The 20,552-nt window shown below is 32.9% G+C and overlaps 1 protein-coding gene across 2 annotated transcripts; it reads left to right on the forward strand.

The window, feature by feature from the left end:
• The first annotated feature begins 1,583 nt into the window (after positions 1 to 1,583).
• On the forward strand, positions 1,584 to 5,370 carry LOC141668147 (two-component response regulator ARR14-like). Of its 2 annotated transcripts, XM_074474848.1 has the most exons (12): positions 1,584 to 1,716; positions 2,672 to 2,836; positions 3,022 to 3,249; positions 3,387 to 3,467; positions 3,539 to 3,615; positions 3,835 to 4,045; positions 4,124 to 4,330; positions 4,436 to 4,485; positions 4,570 to 4,656; positions 4,744 to 4,812; positions 5,050 to 5,115; positions 5,209 to 5,370. In XM_074474848.1, exons 1-12 carry the CDS (start codon positions 1,635 to 1,637, stop codon positions 5,227 to 5,229), a joined length of 1,344 nt encoding a protein of 447 aa, XP_074330949.1. In that variant the 5' UTR covers positions 1,584 to 1,634; the 3' UTR covers positions 5,230 to 5,370. The 2 variants fall into 2 exon arrangements, with proteins under 2 accessions (XP_074330949.1, XP_074330947.1); XM_074474846.1 differs by having other exon boundaries at positions 4,124 to 4,485.
• Positions 5,371 to 20,552: the final 15,182 nt, after the last annotated feature.

Raw genomic sequence — 20,552 nt, forward strand, 5'->3', positions numbered from 1 at the left:
CAGATTCGTTGTCATATTAGGCCAATGTGTGCCTTGGATCCAGTATATAGAGCAGAGCTATTTGCCTTTCTCGGGGTTAGTGCGTGACTGATCAGCAGCCTAACCTTGGTTTTTTCTAAAAAAAAGTGAATATCTAATTCAAATCATTGCTTATCAAGAAATTTGATTCCATATATCATTTCAATTGATCATTGTTTACTTTCAGTGTTGTCATTATGACTTGCTGAGCTAGTTAGCTCACTCTTACGAATCTGTTTATGTTTTTTTCCAGTTAAAAAAGAAACTGTTGGTAGCAGGGATCCCCAGACAAGTGCGCGCGCTAGGTTTCCAGGTTAAGAATACAAGATCAAGGCCCAAGATTCACTAGACAAAGGGTGGTCACAGACCTGCAAGATTTTGCACATATTTTCTAACACTAGAAAAGGAAATAGACAAGGTTGCTTTAAAAATTGGTTTAGTACATTTTAGTAAAAGTTTTGTAAACTCATGTTGCTAGTCTATAAAGCATGCACGGGTCCTTAGTTTATAAGTAACAAACATATCTAGATGTTCTTGTATTCTCTCAAGATAGAAGCTGAGTTCTTAATTTTCAAGAACACGTATTTGTAGCAAGACAAACTTAATTAATATAATTAAGTGAGTTTTTGATATTGTGTGCTTTGTGTGATTCTGTGAAACATAATATCTTTACATATCTTATCTGATTTGTTCAACAATAATCCAACTAGCTTAAAAACAAAGAAAAATTCAAGAATCACATTCACCTCCCATGTGTTATATTTCATAGCATTCAATATCGAACAAAAACAGCTAGAAGCAAATCTGTGGGTAATAATAAAAAACCGGATGTTAAAAACTATGTAACCGTGGTGCATAAATTTGAATACAATAAGCTAGTATCCATATCAATAAAATCCAACTGGAGATATCTTTTGGTTATTTAAATTAAAATTCAATAATTTATAATAAAAATATGAAGCAATCTGATATCTTATAAATCTACGTTGTTGAATAAAACTTATACTTGTTACCTAAACAGCCAAAAGCAAATCTGTGGGTAATAATAAAAAATATTGGATGTTATAAGATATGTAACTGTAGTACATAAATTTGAATATAATACGCTAGTATCCATATCTATAAAATCCATCTAGAGATATCATTTGATTATTTACATTAAAAATCTATAATTTATAATAAAAAAATATGAAGCAATATGATATCTTAACACTACGTTGTTGAATAAAACTTATACTTGATAACTAAACAACCAAAAGCAAATCCGTGGGTAATAAAAAAAACAGGATGTTAAAAGATATGTAACTGTGGTACGTAAATTTGAATATAATACGCTAATATCCATATCTATAAAATTCACCTAGAGATATCTTTTTTGATATTTAAATTAAAATCCAATAATTTATAAAAAAATATATGAAGTAATCTGATCTAGCATTTATTCCTATCTAATCTAAAGAGATGAATTCAAATTTAGGAGTTGCTTTGTATCAACGCCATCTTATAACTATAAATTAAGGCATTGTGTATTGCTATCATCAAGTTACTGGAGCATTCTTCCTTAATAAGCAAATAGAGAAAATTCATGTATTTCAATTATTAGTTATACATAAAAGATGTATAGAGTTTTGGCTGTGGACGATGATGCGACATCATTAAAGATTGCAGAAGCCTGTCTCAAGAGATGCAGCTATAAAGGTTTACATCATTGATTAATTTTTATATTTTTTTATAATGAAAAGTTATTAATTTTTTGGTAGGATGATCTGAATTATTTGTTTTAAATGTGTAGTTTATTAGCTATCTCGAAATAACTATTTTTGCATCTCATCAATTACTTTTATCGTGGAACACATCATTTGTGTGTGTTTGTGTGTATGCATGTCTATAATTTTTTACATTATAAACTTTTAAAATAATTCAGTGAAAAATATATAATAATATTCTAAATTTAATTAGTTGCAATGAAAATGTATTTTAAAATACTGAAAAGGAAATCGATGAACGTTAAGAAAAATGATTATCCTAAAAAATGTTTGTAAAAGGATAACTTTATAACTTTTCTGTCGTATGTTTATTTATACATGTAGATATTAAATCAAATAAAATAAAACTTATGTATATACTAGTAAATGTTTTTACTTAATTTATAAATGTGATGACCTTTTATTATGAATATATTTTATAATATATATATAATTTATTGATATTGATAAACAAAAAATTCTAGCTAAAATGATACTCCATCTGTCCCATCCAATTATATACGCTTTTTTAATACTCGACACACATTTGAAGGTGATTATAAAGTATACTTTAATATCTTATTTTTAATTTTTTGGTATTAAACTTTAAACACCAAATTTGTATTCAGAAGAAAAAAAATTTAAAAACTATTTACGGAGCTATACTTTAAAGGAGTCTTACATGTGTGTCGAGCCCCCGTCCCCCAATATACACTACCTTCGGGGACAGAGGGAGTAAGAATTTAATGAGATTAAAATATCCACTTCTCTTTTCTTATCAAAAACAATTAATAATATCAATTTATCTAATACGTTATATCTTTGTATATATATATATTTATTTTTTTTTTGCAGGAAAGTAATTTCTTTTATCCCATCATCCACTAATGATTTTTTTTAAATTTCAGTTATGGCAGTGACTCATGCTTTTCAAGCATTAAGTCTACTCGGTGGACGAAAAAATGACGGAGAATCATCGTATGATCTGATTTTAGCCGATGTACACATGCCCGACATGGACGGCTTTGAACTTTTGAAATATGTTAATGATAATTTTAACATACCTGTCATACGTAAGTCCCTATGCATATATAAACTCTCATTAAACTTAGTTTATGAGTACATCTAAAATAGCTAAACTGAAAATTTAGATATTTATTATATATTACAAACTTAGAGTGTATAGACAATGACATTCATATGTATATTCTTTTATATGTTGAATTGTTCTATTAAACATTAAACTTGTGATGGACAGTGGTATCTGCAGATGAAAAGACTGATTTCATATTTAATGGACTAAAAAATGGAGCCCCCAGTTACTTATTCAAGCCTCTTAAGACTGACGACGTGAAAAACCTTTGGCAATATTCTATATTATGGAAGAACAAACAAAATTATGCTTGTAGAAGATGCAATGAAGCAAGTGTACCAAGAAGTATTTTCTTTTCTTCTAGTAATAAAGATGTAGAAGAAGCATCAAAGGGTAAGAATTAAGATTTCCCTCGTTAAACATATATAAGTAACATATTATAATAAGTAGTCTATCATATAACCCAAATTATGTATATTCATATGTATTACCATAGTAATGATGATGGTGATTTTTTGATATTGATACAGAGATGAAGATTAAAAAACCTGTTTGGCCTGCAACCCTTCATAATCGCTTTGTGGAAGCTATTTTAATCCTTGGCGCTACAAGTAAGCTATACATCTTATGCATATTATTAGAAAATTAAAATTTATCTGATTAGTAATGAAACATTTGTCAGATGCTATTCCGAAAAAGATATTGGAAGTGATGAATGTACCTACACTAGGCCGGGAACAAGTGGCCAGCCATTTGCAGGTTCTCTAATATTGTCATTGATTTAATAAGAGCGTATTTAGTTAATATAAAATATTTTATGATATTCAGGTTCAAAATGAAATGAATTTCATGTCTAGTTTTGGATTATGAATGTAAATAATTATTGTATGATACTTTAATATTACAAATATAAGAAAATATATATTTCTGAAAGTTTTAATGTTATCTTAATCTACGGGATTGACATGAAAAATACAGAAGTTTCGGAAATTCATGGAAAGGGTTTTAGATGGAGAAACAAGTCTTGAAGAAACTTCGAAGTACTGGATAGATGTTAATTATTACTCAAGAATTGTAGGAGGAAATCCCAATTATATTCTACTTAATCAACTTCGTGAGAAACGAAGGACTGGTAGAATAGCAGCTCCAATTCAAGCTTCCCTGCCCTTACCACCATTAAATGAAGCAGGTAGATTAATCTTTTAAAAAATAATATAAAGTATATCATGTCTAGTAAATATTGAATATATTCCTGTAATTTCTACAGGGGTTTCTTCTAGCATGAACGGGAATAATACAGTGTTCATGCAAAATAACTTTTCATCTACCGTGAATGTAGCTATACCAACACCGGATCTTGGAGGTGTTACTTTTCAGAATGCTCTAAATGTAGCTGCACCAAACTACAATACTACAGTGCCACAAATAAATTGTCATACTTTTCAGAGTATTGTCAATGGGGAATTTATTAGAGGTACTAGTATATTTCCTTCAACAAATCTTATTGTACCTTCTTCTAGTACTATTCCCGTTCTCAATCAAACAATCTCCGAAAAACCATTTGATGTTGGGTTCGAAGGTAGAAACTTTAAGTTCGGTGAGAACAATTTCAACAACATTAATCTACAGGTAATATGCTCTTCTCTATTTTCTTATCTAAATGTATTATTTATGCAAATAAATCGCTAATTGAATGTTTTAAACTATGTATAGATCGGAAATGTGCTATTTAATGATTCAAATGTGGCAAGTACATATAGTGCTAATCAACATGGAATTTCAAGAATGAATGTTGAACAGGCATGTCGATATTATGATTTTACACCATTTCAATTTTTTTTATTTTTTTAATGAGCAAATAATATAAAGATTCGATTTTGTGTGTAGATTATGCAACCGGACCCAAACTTACAAAATTCATTTGATGCATATCAGTTTGGTAACACAGATCAGCAGGCATGTATAATATTATTGTACATTTTGATATTGCACCGCTTCTAAAATTTCTCTTGCTTGTAGATATTTTGATTTTAATCGTATGTGTAGGTAAAAAGCACCCACTTTGGTGATACTGCAAATGGTCTTGAAATTGCCTTGAAAGGACCCATAAATGAACATGCATGTGGAATCTAAGTCACATTACTTTTTTTAGTTTCTAAGTTTAAATTTTGATAATATATAAAATATTTACAGGTGCTGCAATTTGGTGGTTACGTACCAATGCCTGATGGAAGCTGGATTATCAATCAACATAATCAGGCATGTGTGCTAACACGGTTAACAAGACAAATATAGCTCCATAATTATTAAAATAATAAGGATGATTAATAAATTGTTCAATTTTTTATGTAGGGAAAAAGATTATGGAGATGATGAACAACATTGATGATGGCGACCCCATGATGAGGATGTTCAATAAGTACCAAGGAAATGATAACAATTATCATTACAGATCAAAGAGAATATTTGAGAAATGTAACCTGCTAAAGTAAACAAATACATGATTAATGTAATATTTAGTGCTTTATTTTTTGAACAATATTCATGCAAATTTTGGTTTTAAAATTTAACAGTATTTTTCTATAAATTATTGAGAAGTTTAAAACATTTTTTCCTTCCTCACGCCATATATTTATCTTTTTATATTTTATAATAATAATCTTTTTTAATACAACACCAGCCAAATCCAATTTGATATTTATCTAATATATAAGTTTGAATAATTTTATTATACAAATATATAATATTTATAAATCTTCATAGCATTCTAACTCTATAACTATCAATTGTGACCTCTTTCCCAAAATTATACATAAAATGCATACATATAATACACACGTGTATGTTGTATAGGCGAGAAAGAATGGGGCTTGTACTTTTTCAGTTTCATCCCCCAGTTTCCTCGCCAAACATATGAAACTTAATTTATATATTTGATATTTCTATATTTGTTTATTTATCAATAACATTAGTATTAAGCATTATGACAATAATTAATAATTACTTTTTAATAAATTATGATGAGTGTTGGCATGTTATATATTGATTAATATTGAACTATCATTTCTCTATCTAGCACACATAGTATTTGAAATTCAGATCATGGATTTGAATTTATATAATTAAAATTTGTCATTTTAAATAAATTAAAGTTTTCCAAATGTAATCTTAAATAATTTATATTATTTATAACTATTCGCTCTTATTTGAAATCTAGAGACATGTAAAAATTTTTAATAACAAATTATTTTTGAAAGTGGTAATAGCAAAGTGATTATATTAATGATATTCATAAAGGTTTCTTTCGCATCTCGTGAGTTCAACTAGGTCACTGAAAATATTCATGATGGATTTTTCGGTTAAGTGATGATAAATAGAAAATGATTAACATTGGGATAAAACTCCTCATTTGAAATCTATGAAGGTTTCTTTCGCATCTCGTGACTTCAACTAACTGTAAACAGTTTTTATATCCAAATCTTCTTTAAATAAAAATAGGTCCATTAGACTAAAAAGTTGAATATATACGACTAATATCAACGCTAAGGCTTATTATAATAATAAGGTCATGTATCAAGTCAATTGGGTTAGTTACGTGAACAAATAAAGGTTTCTTTTATATCTATGCGAGTTAATTTGTTCATGCACCGGAACAAGTTACACCAATTCAAATTATATATCTACATGTGTTCATGTCCAAGCGAACCTTCTTGAGGTCTCTGAGTCACGTTATTTGTAGATATATATGTTCTGGACGAAAGCTCTTTTTATATTTTTTGCTGATATATATGATGTACTAAAACTCATTGAGGGAAAGTTCGCACATAATACCCACAGGCTAAGCATTTCCAAAATTCGGGGACAAGATTTTTGTAAACATATTTTATACATTTATTTTATTAATACAAACAACACATTGTGTACATGCGGAAAAGTTATCATTTTCAGTGAATACGCATTATAGGCTTGCGTGTGTTACGGAACTTTTTACACAAATCCTTCTAGCTCCTCTTAAAATTATATAATCATTATATTTCAACAAAAATAGGTCCCTAACACATGGTCTCTCTTTTTAAATTTGATCCAAAATGTTTCAGTTCGGTTTGCGTCCGGCTCTGGATATTAAAAAAAAATCCAAATCCGATAAGTCAGTTTTTTCGGATTTCGGATTTGGGTTTCATTCGGATACTTTAAAAATATTAAATTTTTTAAATATTTTAAATTCGGAACTTATAATTTATGATGTATCAAATACTTCGACAACTTATAAGTAAACTTATTTAAACGTCAAAATAACTTATAAGTTACTGTTGGATATATTTGAGATGTCATGTCTAATATGTTTCATGTTTAGTTTTCAGATCTTAACTAACAGGAAATATCAGTACTTACTGGAATCAGGACTTATTGGAATTCAGGACTTAAGGATATCAGGACTTAGATTATCAAAAGATAATATCAGAAGATGGATATCAGAACTTAAGTACTGTAGGACTAACAGTTAAGAAAGGAAGCTGATTTACAGGAAAAAAGATCAAGACTAATACAAGAAGAAGATATGCATGGAAAGAGTTAGAGGACTAGAAGAATTATATAAGATATCTGGTTGATATATTTTTTATATTCCATATCAACTAGAAGTTATCTTGTAACTGTGTGTCTATATAAACACAGACATAGGTTTACTCTATAAGAGTTATGATCATCGAGAAGATCATATATTGTAACCTAGCAGCTCTCGTGATATTTATTCATCACTGAGAGAGAACAGTTCCATTGTAACAGAATTTATTATATCGAATACATCTGTTTTCTGTTACTTGTGCTTTAAATCGATTTGATTGTATTCTACACTGTATTCAACCCCCTTCTACAGTGTTGTGTGACCTAACAAGTGGTATCAGAGCCTATCTGTTAACAGACATACAGTAAAGATCCAAAACAATCATGTCTCAAAAAGCAGAAAATCCAACCAAGCCCGCCAAAACTGAAGAAACTCCAAAGACTCAAACCCATAGTCGATATGAGACTATCAGGGTTCCCATGTTGAGACCTTCTGAGTATCCCATATGGAAAGTGAAGATGGCTATATTTCTGGAAGCTACAGATCCAGAATACCTTGACAGAATTTATGAAGGACCGCATAAGCCAACCAAGCTCTCTGTTGTAGTTGCAGATCAGCCAGCAAAGACCATACCAAAGGAGAAAAGTGAATACACAGCTGAAGATATCTCATCTATTGCCAAGGATGTAAAGGTAAGGCATTTGTTGCATATTGCCATTGATAATATCATGTCAAATAGGGTAATTCAATGCAAGACTGCAAAGGAGATATGGGATGTGTTAGGTCACACACACTGTAGAAGGGGGTTGAATACAGTGTGTACTACAATCAAATCGAATTAAAAAACACAAGTAACAGAACACAGATTTTATTCAACACAATAAACTCTGTTACAATATGGAACTGTCCTCTCTCAGTGATGAACAAATTATCACGAGAGCTGCTAGGGTTACAAAGAATAATAACTCCGATTAAGATAACACATATAGTGTAAACCCTATGCCTGTGTTTATATACTACACAGTTACAAGATAATCTTCTAATTGATATTGAATATAATTCTGCTTCCTAAAATATATCAATCAGATATCTTCTCTTCCATGTATTCTATTCTTCATAGAATTCTTCTCCATGCATATTTCTTACTGTCCTAGTCTCGATCTTCTTTTTTCTTTCAATCAGCCGCCTGCCTTATCTGAAAGTCACCTTAAGTCCTGATATTATCTCCTGATAAATATCTTTTGATAACTTAAGTTCTGATAACTTAAGTTCAGATATCTTAAGTTCTGTCTTCAGTATAAGTGCTGATTTCCAGTTAAGTACTAATTTGTCATGTTAAGTAAGATATGAAAACTAAACACAAATCATATTAGTCATGACATCACAAATATATCTAACAATCTGCCCCAACTTGTAAATTAGCATTATATACAAGTTCAACATATATTTTATGATGTCAAAAACATTAAGTACAAATGCATGAGAATTTGACTAGATAACTACAACTTACAGTCCTTGTAGCTTTACCATCTTAAGGTCTGATCACAGCTTCAGTCTGTATACATTTCAGAATTTAAGCAGTTGTAGATCTTCGACTTGGCTTCAATTTATGATCTCTTTGATATCAGGAGTTGTTCTGAGATAATTCCTTAAAAGACTTCTCTCAGCATATTCAAGTTCATTAACCATTCTCCTTTTTGTGACTTTCAATTCAGTTGTATCTTCACCAGTTTGAAAAATAGCAGCTCTGAGATCATTTATCTTAGCTTTTCTTATCTCCTGATCTAGTCTGATCAGATATGCCTTGTCAGACTCTAGATTAAATTCGACAGCCTTATAACCCAGAAAGGTAGTTATGATCTTAGCAGAGTTAGGCTTCATTTCGACAATATCACCTTTGTGATCTCTGTACTTGGGACAATATGTGCTGTCAGACTTTACAGAATAAAGCTTCTTCTGTCTTTGAATTTGTGACTTTATATAACCTGCAGCACTATCTGTTAATCTGTCTTTCACTTGAAGTAGGAATAGAACATGTTTCAGTTCCTCAAAATATTTCAGTGGTATAGCATTCTTCCTGATATGGTATACCCTTCCATCTGTCATAAAATATAACAAGATATGTTCTTTCAGAAAGGTATGGTAAACCATTTGTACAGATTCAAGTCAATTTAATCTTTCAGGAGTTGCTCAAACACCTAGTTCACTTAAGGAAGTTGGATCGTTGGTAGTGTTATGTACTCTTCTTTCATCAGAACTACCCAATCCAGATTTATCTCTTGCTTCCTTTCCTGTAACAACTCTTGCTTCAAAACCACTTATTGCAGTCTTCAAAGGTTGAGTCTGTTTAGCTTTGGTGAATCCTGGTAGGAGTATCTTTGAAGGTTTAACATAAGCAATGTTAGAGATTTCCTTTTCCTTATCTTCTGATATCAAGCCAACTTGCGCTATGTCAGAGGTTGCTTGCTTCACTGTTATATCAAAACTTACTACATCTTGACTCTGAACAACATGAACCATATCAGAGGTTGTTTAAAAAATCTTCTTTGAAATCAGAGTAAGACTAACATCTTCTTCATTATCAGTTATTTCTTCATCCATGACTGGCATATAAACCTTTACAGGTTCATCAACTTTTTCTTCACCCTGGGACCTTGGATCAATTTCCACTTGTGATTTGGTTTTGGTTGCCTCAGAATTTGTTCTTTCCTTTATCACAATACCCTTAGGCTTTGGAAATTTCTTTTCAACAACAGAAGCTTTAGATTTTGTCTTGACACCTTCTTCTTTGAGTCTAGCTTCTTCTTCCTTCAGACTCTCAAAGTCCATTCCTGGATTTTCTTTAAGAAATAACTCCTTTGAAATTTCTTCATCCAGTTCCAGATGTTCACCAGAACTTATCCTTTTACCAATATCAAAACTTATTCTTCTCCCAGTATCAGAACTTGTTCCTTGACTTGTAATTCTAGCTTTACTTGATGAAAATCCTTTTCCTTGACCCTGACCTCTACCCTTATCATTGTTTCCCTGGTCATGGAAACGGTCATTGTTTCCATCATCCTTTCCCTTCAGTGTCTGAATAGATTTGCATTTGGACTTAATCACTTTCTCTCCCTTTTTCGCATCAGCAGGTAAAAGAAGAGAGACAAAAAATTCCACTGAGGATTGGATCTCATTGAGTTGAGTTTGTTGAGAAGCTTGATTCTTTAGAATTTCAGAAATCTGAGCTTGTTACTTCTCCTAAGTTTTCTCAATGTTGGCAATTCTGTCAAAGGCAGGCTTCAAAAATCTGTTCTTTTCAAGTTTGGTATTCATATCTTGCTGGATCAAGGTTTCTTGAATTTTATTCACCTTGGCATGAGTTGTTGAGTGTTGACCTTGAAGGTGCCTAGTACTCAATGCAGTAACTCTCAGCTGTGCCTTGAAATCATATTTAACAGCATTTCATCAGCTTTTGCCATATGCTCAGCAAGAATCTTTTCAGAAGGAACAAAACTAACTGTGTTCCATTCCATAGTCCACTCCTTTCCTCTAAGAGTTTCACTCCAAGGTACTGGTGCTTCCTTAACAAACTTCTTGATTAAATCAGTTATATTAACTATTTGTTGAGGTGCATGTCCTGATGGACCAGCTGCATCAGCATCTAAATTTGCAGCAGCTTCACCAGTAATATCTTTATTGGCAGCATCAGAACTTGTAGATCCTGCAGGATCAGCATCCTCTGATAAAATAGCAGTATGTGAGGCTATAGAGGCTTCAACATCATTCTCTAAATTTTGATCTACAGCCAAGTTCTGATCAACATCCAATATTGGTGTTGTTGGTGGAGTGAGTTGAATTGGTGGAGCTTCTAAGTACAAAACCTCAGGCACAATCAAGTTATGAATATCAATTTTAGTACTTGTACCTGGTTCTTCAATATGTACTGGATCAACTATAGGTGACATAGGAGGTGTAGGTATTCTGTCTTGAGCAGTTTCTGGTTGTGCAGAAGGAAGTGATTCAATAACAATTGTATCTGTTGAGATCAGAGATTCCTGATCCCCTTCCTTAGCCGCTTCCACTACATCCCCTAAATCTGACTCAACTATGTCCCGGTGAGCTCTCTGTTTCTTTAATTTCTTCAAAGGTGGAGACACTGTAGGAGCTTTATCATCAGAATTTAACTTTCTAAGCCTTTTGAGGGGCCTAGAACTCCCAGTTACAGTATCTTTCTGAGAAGAGACCTTCTCAGCTTCTACAACAATAGGTTCTGATATTGGAACCTGTTCCTCAGTTGTTTTCTCAAAACATCAAAATTTAATCAAAACATTCATCACAAAATAAAATGAAAAATCGATGAAGTAAAGATTAATAAATTGCAATTAAACATGCACATCACATAATTTGAGAAACAAAGAACAAATCTTGCAATTTAAATGAAATTTCATTAAAATATCAGATGAGTACATTTCATAAAATTTATCAATTACATGCAAAAATTACAAGATAGTCCTATTCTACGGTTCTTAACATCAATAACCTTAGTCCTATTCTAAGAAGACCTAACGACTAGCTCCTTCTGCTGCTGACGAAGAGCACTGCAAGACGGATGATCCGTTCTTGCTGACGGAGAGCTTCTCTCCGTTCCTCTTCCAGATGATCACAATGGAGGTGATAGTCCATCAAAAAGAACAAGAGGTCTGTATGAACCTCTTGTGGAACTGAGTTCCAGATCTCTTCAGGAATGGCAGTGGCATGCCACTCCTGTTGCCAATCATCACAACTCAACTCGATATTGAAAGGTTCATAGTTCAGGAACATGTTGAAACGAACCATGTTTTTGATGAGTATGTAAAAAGAGTGAGTTTGTGAAAGATGTATTGGCTAGAATGAATATTTGGTTTAAATAACCAATAGAATACCAAGATACGCGAGGAGTATTTAATAATTACAAGTAAAAATAATGATACCTCATCTCCCTAGACCAATGTGGAAAAATAACAGTCAGTAAAAGATCTAAAGCCAGAGTTAATGGACACCGAAATAATGAACAATTACTGCGCACATGTAGGTTTTCAAGAAATATACGTTAACCACTTACCCATAATGATTATGACTGTTTTATCTCACATAAACCAATATCCTATAAAAATATTATCGTTCAAGTAATGACCAAAAATAAACCAAGTAAATAAATACCGTCACGTCAGCATAAGAACTTGATTATTATCAGAATTTAAAAGTCATCAGAATATGGCTTCTTAACTCGAAAAGTGAATGTTTATTCCTGTAATTCTTCACACAAATACTGATATGGTTACATCAGAACTTAATCATCAGAACTTCCATCAAAACTTGTCCTCAGAATTTATGCAATCTGACACATAAACTGTTCATCTAAAACAACATTTATCACCACAGTAATTTTCATCATTCATATGGAGTGTAAGTGTGTGCATTAAGCTAAATATCAGACAAAAAGTAAAGTCTGATTCACTTCAGTACATCTTAGAAATAAGGCATAACTAAGATGCTCAAAATCTATCATTATTTTGAAGTCTACTATGGAATGAGTTCATGCATGAGTCCACCTCAACTGTTTTGTGCTCATTTTATGCATCTTTTGAAATTCCTTTTTACAGTGGCTTCTCAGTGTAACTGGGTCACGACTGCTTATCAGAATTTATGCTGCTATCAGAGTATTTCTCCAGTAAACATAGAGTGTGAAAAATCACCAAGAAAATTTTATTTTGCTTTTCTAATGCATATTACTTAATACCAGCAATGCACTTGGGTCTTCCCTTCCACATTTTTACTCTAGATCTCAAAGGAGTACCTGATATTTATTTTTTTTCTTTTTCTTTTGATAAGTGAGGCTTATCAGCACTTAGTACATCCATAAGATTTACAAACAACAGAACTTAATAGATAAGAAGCACTATTCTAGTTTTTGACTTAGTAATAAGATACACAAAGTAAACTTCAACTAAGCTTAATATCAGAATTTGCTTGTGTTAAAAGATTTTCACATAAAAATTACTTCAAACATCGGATCTTTAGTATATTAAAGACTACTGGGTCAGCATCTAGCACAATTATCCTAATTGGATTGAATAGTCACAGAAACATTCATATCACTATCAGAGGTTAGAAATTCACATCAGACAACAATCAGCACTTAAGCAAATTTCAATTTAAGCACATAATACACATAGATAGTTATATCTGTAAATACTGATCATAAAGTCTGATGTATCAGAACATAAACTAGGCAGATTTAGAGAAAGAACCTGAAACCATTCCAAGTTCATTTACCAATCTTGTAAAAGTAGCTTCATACAGTGGTTTTATGAAGATATCTGCTAGTTATTGATCTGTTGGAACAAAATGCAATTCCACTGTACCTTTATCCACATGTTCCCTTATGAAGTGGTACCTAATGCTGATGTGCTTTGTCATTGAGTGTTGAACTGGATTACCTGTCATAGCAATATCACTTTGATTATCACAGTAAATAGGGACTTTAGAAAATTCTAACCCATAATTCAGTAACTGATTCTTCATCCAAAGAATCTGTGAACAACAGCTTTCTGCAGTAATGTATTCTGCTTCTATAATTGATGTGGAAATTGACTTTTGTTTCTTGCTAAACCAAGAAACCAATCTGCCTCCAAGAAATTGGCAGCTTCCACTAGTGTTTTTCCTGTCTATTTTGCATCCTGCAAAATCTGCATCTGAGTAACCAATTAGCTTAAAATCTGATTCCCTAGGATACCACAATCCTAGATCAGTTGTACCCTTAAGATACTTGAAAATTCTTTTCACAACTAATAAATGAGGTTCTCTTGGATCAGCCTGAAATCTTGCACAAAGACAGGTAGCATACATGATATCAGGTCTACTTGTAGTTAGATAAAGTAAGGAGCCAATCATACCTCTGTAGTTAGTAATATCTACTGATTTACCAGTATCCTTATCTAACTTGGTTGCAGTGGCCATGGGAGTGGATGCAGTTGAACAATCTCGCATTCCAAATTTCTTCGGTAAATTTCTGGTATGCTTGGATTGACAGATAAAAGTGCCTTCTGCAGTTTGCTTGACTTGAAGGCCCAGAAAATAGCTGAGTTCTCCCATCAAACTCATTTGATATCTTGACTACATTAGCTTTGCAAACGTCTCACACAGTTTGGAATTAGTAGAACCAAATATGACATCATCAACATATATTTATACCAAAAGTAAGTCATATCCATAATTGAGGTAGAATAGAGTCTTGTCAATTGTGCCTCTGTGAAATCCATTTTCCAGAAGGAATTGAGCTAAAGTCTCATACCATGCTCTTGGAGCTTGCTTAAGGCCATAAAGTGTTTTGTCAAGCCTATAGACATGATTGGGAAATTTAGGATCTACAAAGCCTGAAGGTTGTTCAACATATACCTCTGCATCTAAGTTACCTATTAGCTTAAAGTCTGATTCTCTAGGATACCACAATCCCAGATCAGCTGTAACCTTAAGGTACTTGAAAATTCTTTTCAGAGCTGTCAAGTGAGGTTCTCTTGGATCTGCTTGAAATCTTGCACAGAGACAGGTAGTATACATGATATCAGGTCTACTTACAGTTAGATAGAGTAGAGAGCCAATCATACCTCTGTAATCAGTAATATCTACTGATTTACCAGTATCCTTATCCAACTTTATTGCAGTGGCCATAGGAGTGGATGCACTTGAACAATCTTGTATTCCAAACTTTTTCAACAAATTTCTGGTGTACTTAGATTGACAAATAAAAGTTCCTTCTTCATTCTGCTTGACTTGAAGGCCCAAAAAATAGTTAAGTTCTCCCATCATACTCATTTGATATCTTGACTGCATCAGCTTGGCAAACTTCTTACAAAGTCATGCTCTTGGAGCTTACTTAAGGCCATAAAGTGCTTTATCAAGCCTGTAGACATGATTGGGAAATTTGGGATCTACAAAGCCTGGAGGTTGTTCAATATATACTTCCTCTTCCAATTCTCCATTAAGAAAAGCACTTTTCACATCCATTTGAAAGACTTTAAACTTCTTGTGAGCTGCATAAGCCAAAAATATCCTTATGGCTTCCAATCTAGCAACTAGTGCAAATGTTTCATCATAATCAATTCCCTCCTGTTGAGAGTATCCGTTTGCAACTAGCCTTGCTTTATTCCTTGTAATTATGCCATCACTGTCAGTTTTGTTTCTGAACACCCACTTTGTACCAACAACAGATGTAACACCCCCAAATCCGGGGTCGGGGATCCGGGTTGTCACGAGTTCCATTTCCCTTAATAACACCCAATCTTAATAAATAATCAACTACTCTGTACTGTGACCCCACAATAAACACACACACCACAAGTTATAGTCTCAGAGATGAATATCCAAAAATAATTACAAGTCATTTTATTCCACATATGTCAATACACCTTAAAAGGGTTCCTGAATAAATTACATTTCTTTGCCATTATTAAAATTCATAAATATACATAAATCTGGTACATCAAAAGTTGAAAGCCTAGACTATTGGTAGCTCCTACCTCAGCTACAGCGACATCAACGCCTATAGGAAACTGCGGAACATTTCCTATCCGCTCGCGAATTGGGAGCTTGGTCCTGTTCATCTTGTCTATCTGATGTTGTGTGATGAAAGAAGAAAGCAAGGGTGAGCAACAAGCCCACCAAAATAATATGTATACTGATTAACAATATATGAGCATACTCATAATACTCATGAAAGTCTTGGTCAAAAGAAATGAACCAAGCTGATATCTTAACGCAACCAAGACGCAAAATATTCAGTATATATATACATATATATATACTTTTCACAATCTTTGAAATCCTCTGACATGTATAATATACACAGAGTTCCAGTTTATAACTGTATAAAAATATCGTTGCAAGGTGATCTCATATATCTAACCTTGTCTCAACGTTTTTCTGAAAATCTTTGTTATGCATAAGATAATCATTTACTAGATATAAGTTTAAAAGATGAAGTTACAAGATACTCCAATATACTTATATCTTTTCCAAATACTACTTGAACTACCACCGTTCAAGTTATAATGAGCTTTCAACAGTTCATCACATAGATGAGACTATAAGACAAGATTTGAATAGATTAAATCTTTGAATATCACTATAAATAATGAAGTTACGAGATACTTCATTAAGTCCCGATATATATATACACCTATATATATACATATATTTCCTGAAAACCTCTGTCATGTAAAGTATGAACAGAATTGCAATATCCAATAAATTTGGAAAGGAAAGAATTTTGGCATAAACCTGATATCTTGCTGATCAGGCAAAGATACCAAGAAGTAACCTTTTCTACTAGTAGATGGACGAATTCCCCACTGGTCATCACCCTGGTGGCAATAGGACCTTATGCTGGACTGTCACTCAGCCACTTACGCATTTGATGGACTCCCACTGAGCCACTTACACTATCATGGACGCCCACTGAGCCCATGTTGCTTATGCCGACTCGATAGATGGACTTACTTCCCGAATGTTGGGTAAGTAATCAATTCATTTACCAAAACAGCAACCTCGTTGCGAATATAAAATACACCACAGAGCCGGATCCCTCAGGTTTTGAGAGAGTATTTAAATCCCCTTTAAAAGGAAGATCTTAAATATAAAAAGGAGTTTTGGGATCCGCTCTAACTTTTAAAAATCATTTTGAAGACTCGAAAAGACTTTAAAGAGTGTTTGGAGTAATGCTGATTTAATGAAGTAAATCAGTCCCAATGTATTTAGAAAATATCTGAATATTATTATTTAAATAATATTCCCATAAAGAATAATTGAGGTAGAAGTTGGAAAACTTATAATTGAAATGAATAGTAAATAATCAAAGATATACTTATACGAAAGTAATATCTTTATTTGAATAATCAAAAGTAAGTTTGATTATCGAACATTATTCTTTAATAAAATAAAGAATATTAAATAATACACGGAGTCATAATACCACGAATGAATATTATAAATAATATTCATTAAATAAATAAATGAGGCATACATCCTCAAATGAATATCCAATTAATAATCATTAAATAATATAAACTGAGTCTTAAGCCCTCGAATGAATATTCGAAATAATATTCAATTAATACAATAAAAGGAGTCATAAGTCCTCAGATGAATATTCGAAATAAAATTCAATAAATAAAATAAAGTTAAAGTTATCGAATAAACCTTATTCGATTAATAGTTTTGAAAACTATAACCATATATATATAAAATATATATAATGCACTCGGGAACATCGACTCCCGGTTTAGAAAAATGTTCACCTTTGAGTCCCCTATACTAAGGGTAAATGCCACTACTGCTTATCTCTAACATAGGTATTATGCAACTATAAGCATTTTAACCAACAAATACATAATTCAAGAATATGAAACAGGCATATATATATACCATATCACATGCTACAATATATCGCAAGAATTTGCTAATAACAAATATGCATTTATCACAAGATCATGCATATACACATATACATCACAACAACAGTTATACGGGTAGAAAACTTGCCTGAGTGCTCCCGGATAGACTTAAGCTTAGAGTGGGTCCGATAACCTATGAACAACAACATAAGTCGTTATTAAACCCCGGTCGCTTAAGAAACTAGACTTTAACCATTTAGAGTCCTAACGTTCGCTTTCGCGCTTAATGACTTACTTAAGTCGCTCGAGTACCCTCGGCTCCACCATTTTTAATAAATTAACCATTACGAGTTTTAAGGCGATTCTTTCGCAAGTGTCTTACCAACTTCCTATTACACCTTACATAAATGTTTCATACTTCAATTAGTCCTTTAAGGTCTTTAATATATGTTTCAAAGTAAGGCGAGAGGTAATGATTTGTTCGCGAAATGTCGTTACTTAAAACGGCCATTTCTCTTAAACCGTACATCGGAATAAAACGAACCACATATCAAAACGAAGCTCGTAACATGAACTATCTAAAAATGGCAATGGTAAAAACCTAACAGTGAGTTCAAGGGTTCTGATGTTAAGAACAAAAACAGTCTACGGCAAATCGGGCATTACGACGGCTATGTTTACGCGATTTCCCAAATTTTATACCATTCCAATTCAACCCACAATCAATCCACAATCAAAACTCCATCCATACCATACTAAAACAGCCCCAACAACTCAATGTTACCAATTCATACTTATTTCTCAATTATGAACTAAGAGTTTACTTAAGTTTATTAACTAATAACCAAGACTTCCAACTTCAAAAATATCACAAAACCAACCAATCTCTAAACACACAATAATCATGCCTCTCATCAACTAAACTACTCATAACAAGCTTTAAACATGATTACACACCCATTACACTAACCCATCATCTAAACCTTAGGAAATCTAAACAACAAAGCTTAAGACTAAGATCATGAAGAGTTATACCTTCCTTGAAGCTTTTAATCCATGAAAGATCCTTGGAATGCCCATGAAAACCTTAATCTAACCTCCTACAAGCTTGATCTTTCAAAGAAATCAAGAACACAAAAATTAATTTCAAGAAGTACTATTCACCATCTTCTTCCTTGATTTATAAAAAAAGATTGGCTTGGAATTAGAAGCTTAAACTTATAGGAAGTATGTAACTATCCATGGGGAAGCTTAGATAAATACCTTGCCAAATAGTAAGTGGTGGAGCTTGGATCTTCATTTTTTAAGAAAAGGGCCGAGAGCTTCAAGAAGAAAAAGAAAGGAAATGAATTTTTTGCTTGCTTGGTGTGTTTGTGATTTGTTTTGCTTGCCTTGGTTGTTTTGATTTGTTTTTGGGTAATTACTTTTCTAACCTTGACTTTGTGTGGATTTAAATCAACCACATCTCTTTCCCCTTATGCCGTGCTTACATAATCAAGTGATGTCACCCTCCCTCCTTTGTCCTCTTCCTATTGGTTTGATGACATCATCCCCACTAATCCCTTTGATTAGCTTCTAATTGTTTGCCTAATGACCGCTGATCTGTTATACGGTTCGCTTAACTTTCGCTTTCGTTTATCGTTTGAGGGATCATACCCGGGATCTTATTACTTGGGTTTCCTTAACCTTTCTCAATACATTATATTCCTTTTATGATCCTCTCTTATAATCCTTTAATTTAAATCCTTTTTATCCTATTACCTTATACTCAATTCTTTCCGTATCTAGTGGATTTCCGGGAAAAATCAAAGTGTTCGGAATTGGATTCTGACGATCTTTACATACACTTATATACCATATAGAGTACTAATAATATCCGAGAAGATCAATAACAGAACCCCTACATAGTGTGGCATGAAAAGTTTTCTCATTCAGCATAATCAGCAAAATCACTATTCATAAGGGTTTCAAAAATTTCCAAAAATTGGGGTTATTACAGTCTCCCCTCCTTAAAAGGATTCCGTCCCGGAATCAGATAGAAAATGAATAGGGATACTCTCTTAGCATTGCACTTTCTAACTCTCGAGTAAATTTTCCCACATTGTGGTCCTACCACCACACTCTGCCTAGTTTGATAACCCTTCTCCTAAGCACTTGTTCCTTTTCGATCTATAACCCTTTCTGGTTGCTCCCTATAGGTTATGTCTGGTTGCATGCCTATGCGCTCATATGCCCCTATTTATCTGGCATCCGAATTATACTTCCTTAACATTGATACGCGGAACACATTATGACTTGCTACATGTTCGGGGGTAGGGCTAGCTCATATGCTAACTTCCCAAAACGTCTTAATATATCCAAGGGTCCAACAAATTGTAGACTTAGCTTTCCTTTCTTTCCGAACCTCATCAATCCTTTCCAAGGGATACCTATAACATTACTAGGTCCCCTATTCATACTCTTTGTCCTTTTGAGTCAAATCAGCATACCTCTTATGTCCATCTTAGGTTACTACCAGCCGTCCTCTGATTAGATCTATTATATCCCTGGTCCTTTGGACTACTGCGGGTCCGAGCATCTTGCGCTCTACAACTTCATCCTAACATAAGGGAGATCGACATTGTCTTCCCTCAAGGATCTCATAAGGCGATACCTCAATACTGACATATGATCTATTGTCGTAAGAAAACTCAATCCGTGTTAAGTGATCATTCCAATTT

Source organism: Apium graveolens, chromosome 6, assembly GCF_009905375.1.
Source record: "Apium graveolens cultivar Ventura chromosome 6, ASM990537v1, whole genome shotgun sequence".
Lineage (NCBI taxonomy): Eukaryota > Viridiplantae > Streptophyta > Magnoliopsida > Apiales > Apiaceae > Apium > Apium graveolens.

Coding starts and splice junctions, on each gene's coding strand:
- LOC141668147 (XM_074474846.1), top strand. CDS start 1,635: ATGTATAGAGTTTTGGCTGTGGACGATGATGCGACATCATTAAAGATT. Junction 3,250..3,386: donor TGTAGAAGAAGCATCAAAGG/GTAAGAATTAAG, acceptor ATATTGATACAG/AGATGAAGATTAAAAAACCT. Junction 3,616..3,834: donor AAGTGGCCAGCCATTTGCAG/GTTCTCTAATAT, acceptor TGAAAAATACAG/AAGTTTCGGAAATTCATGGA.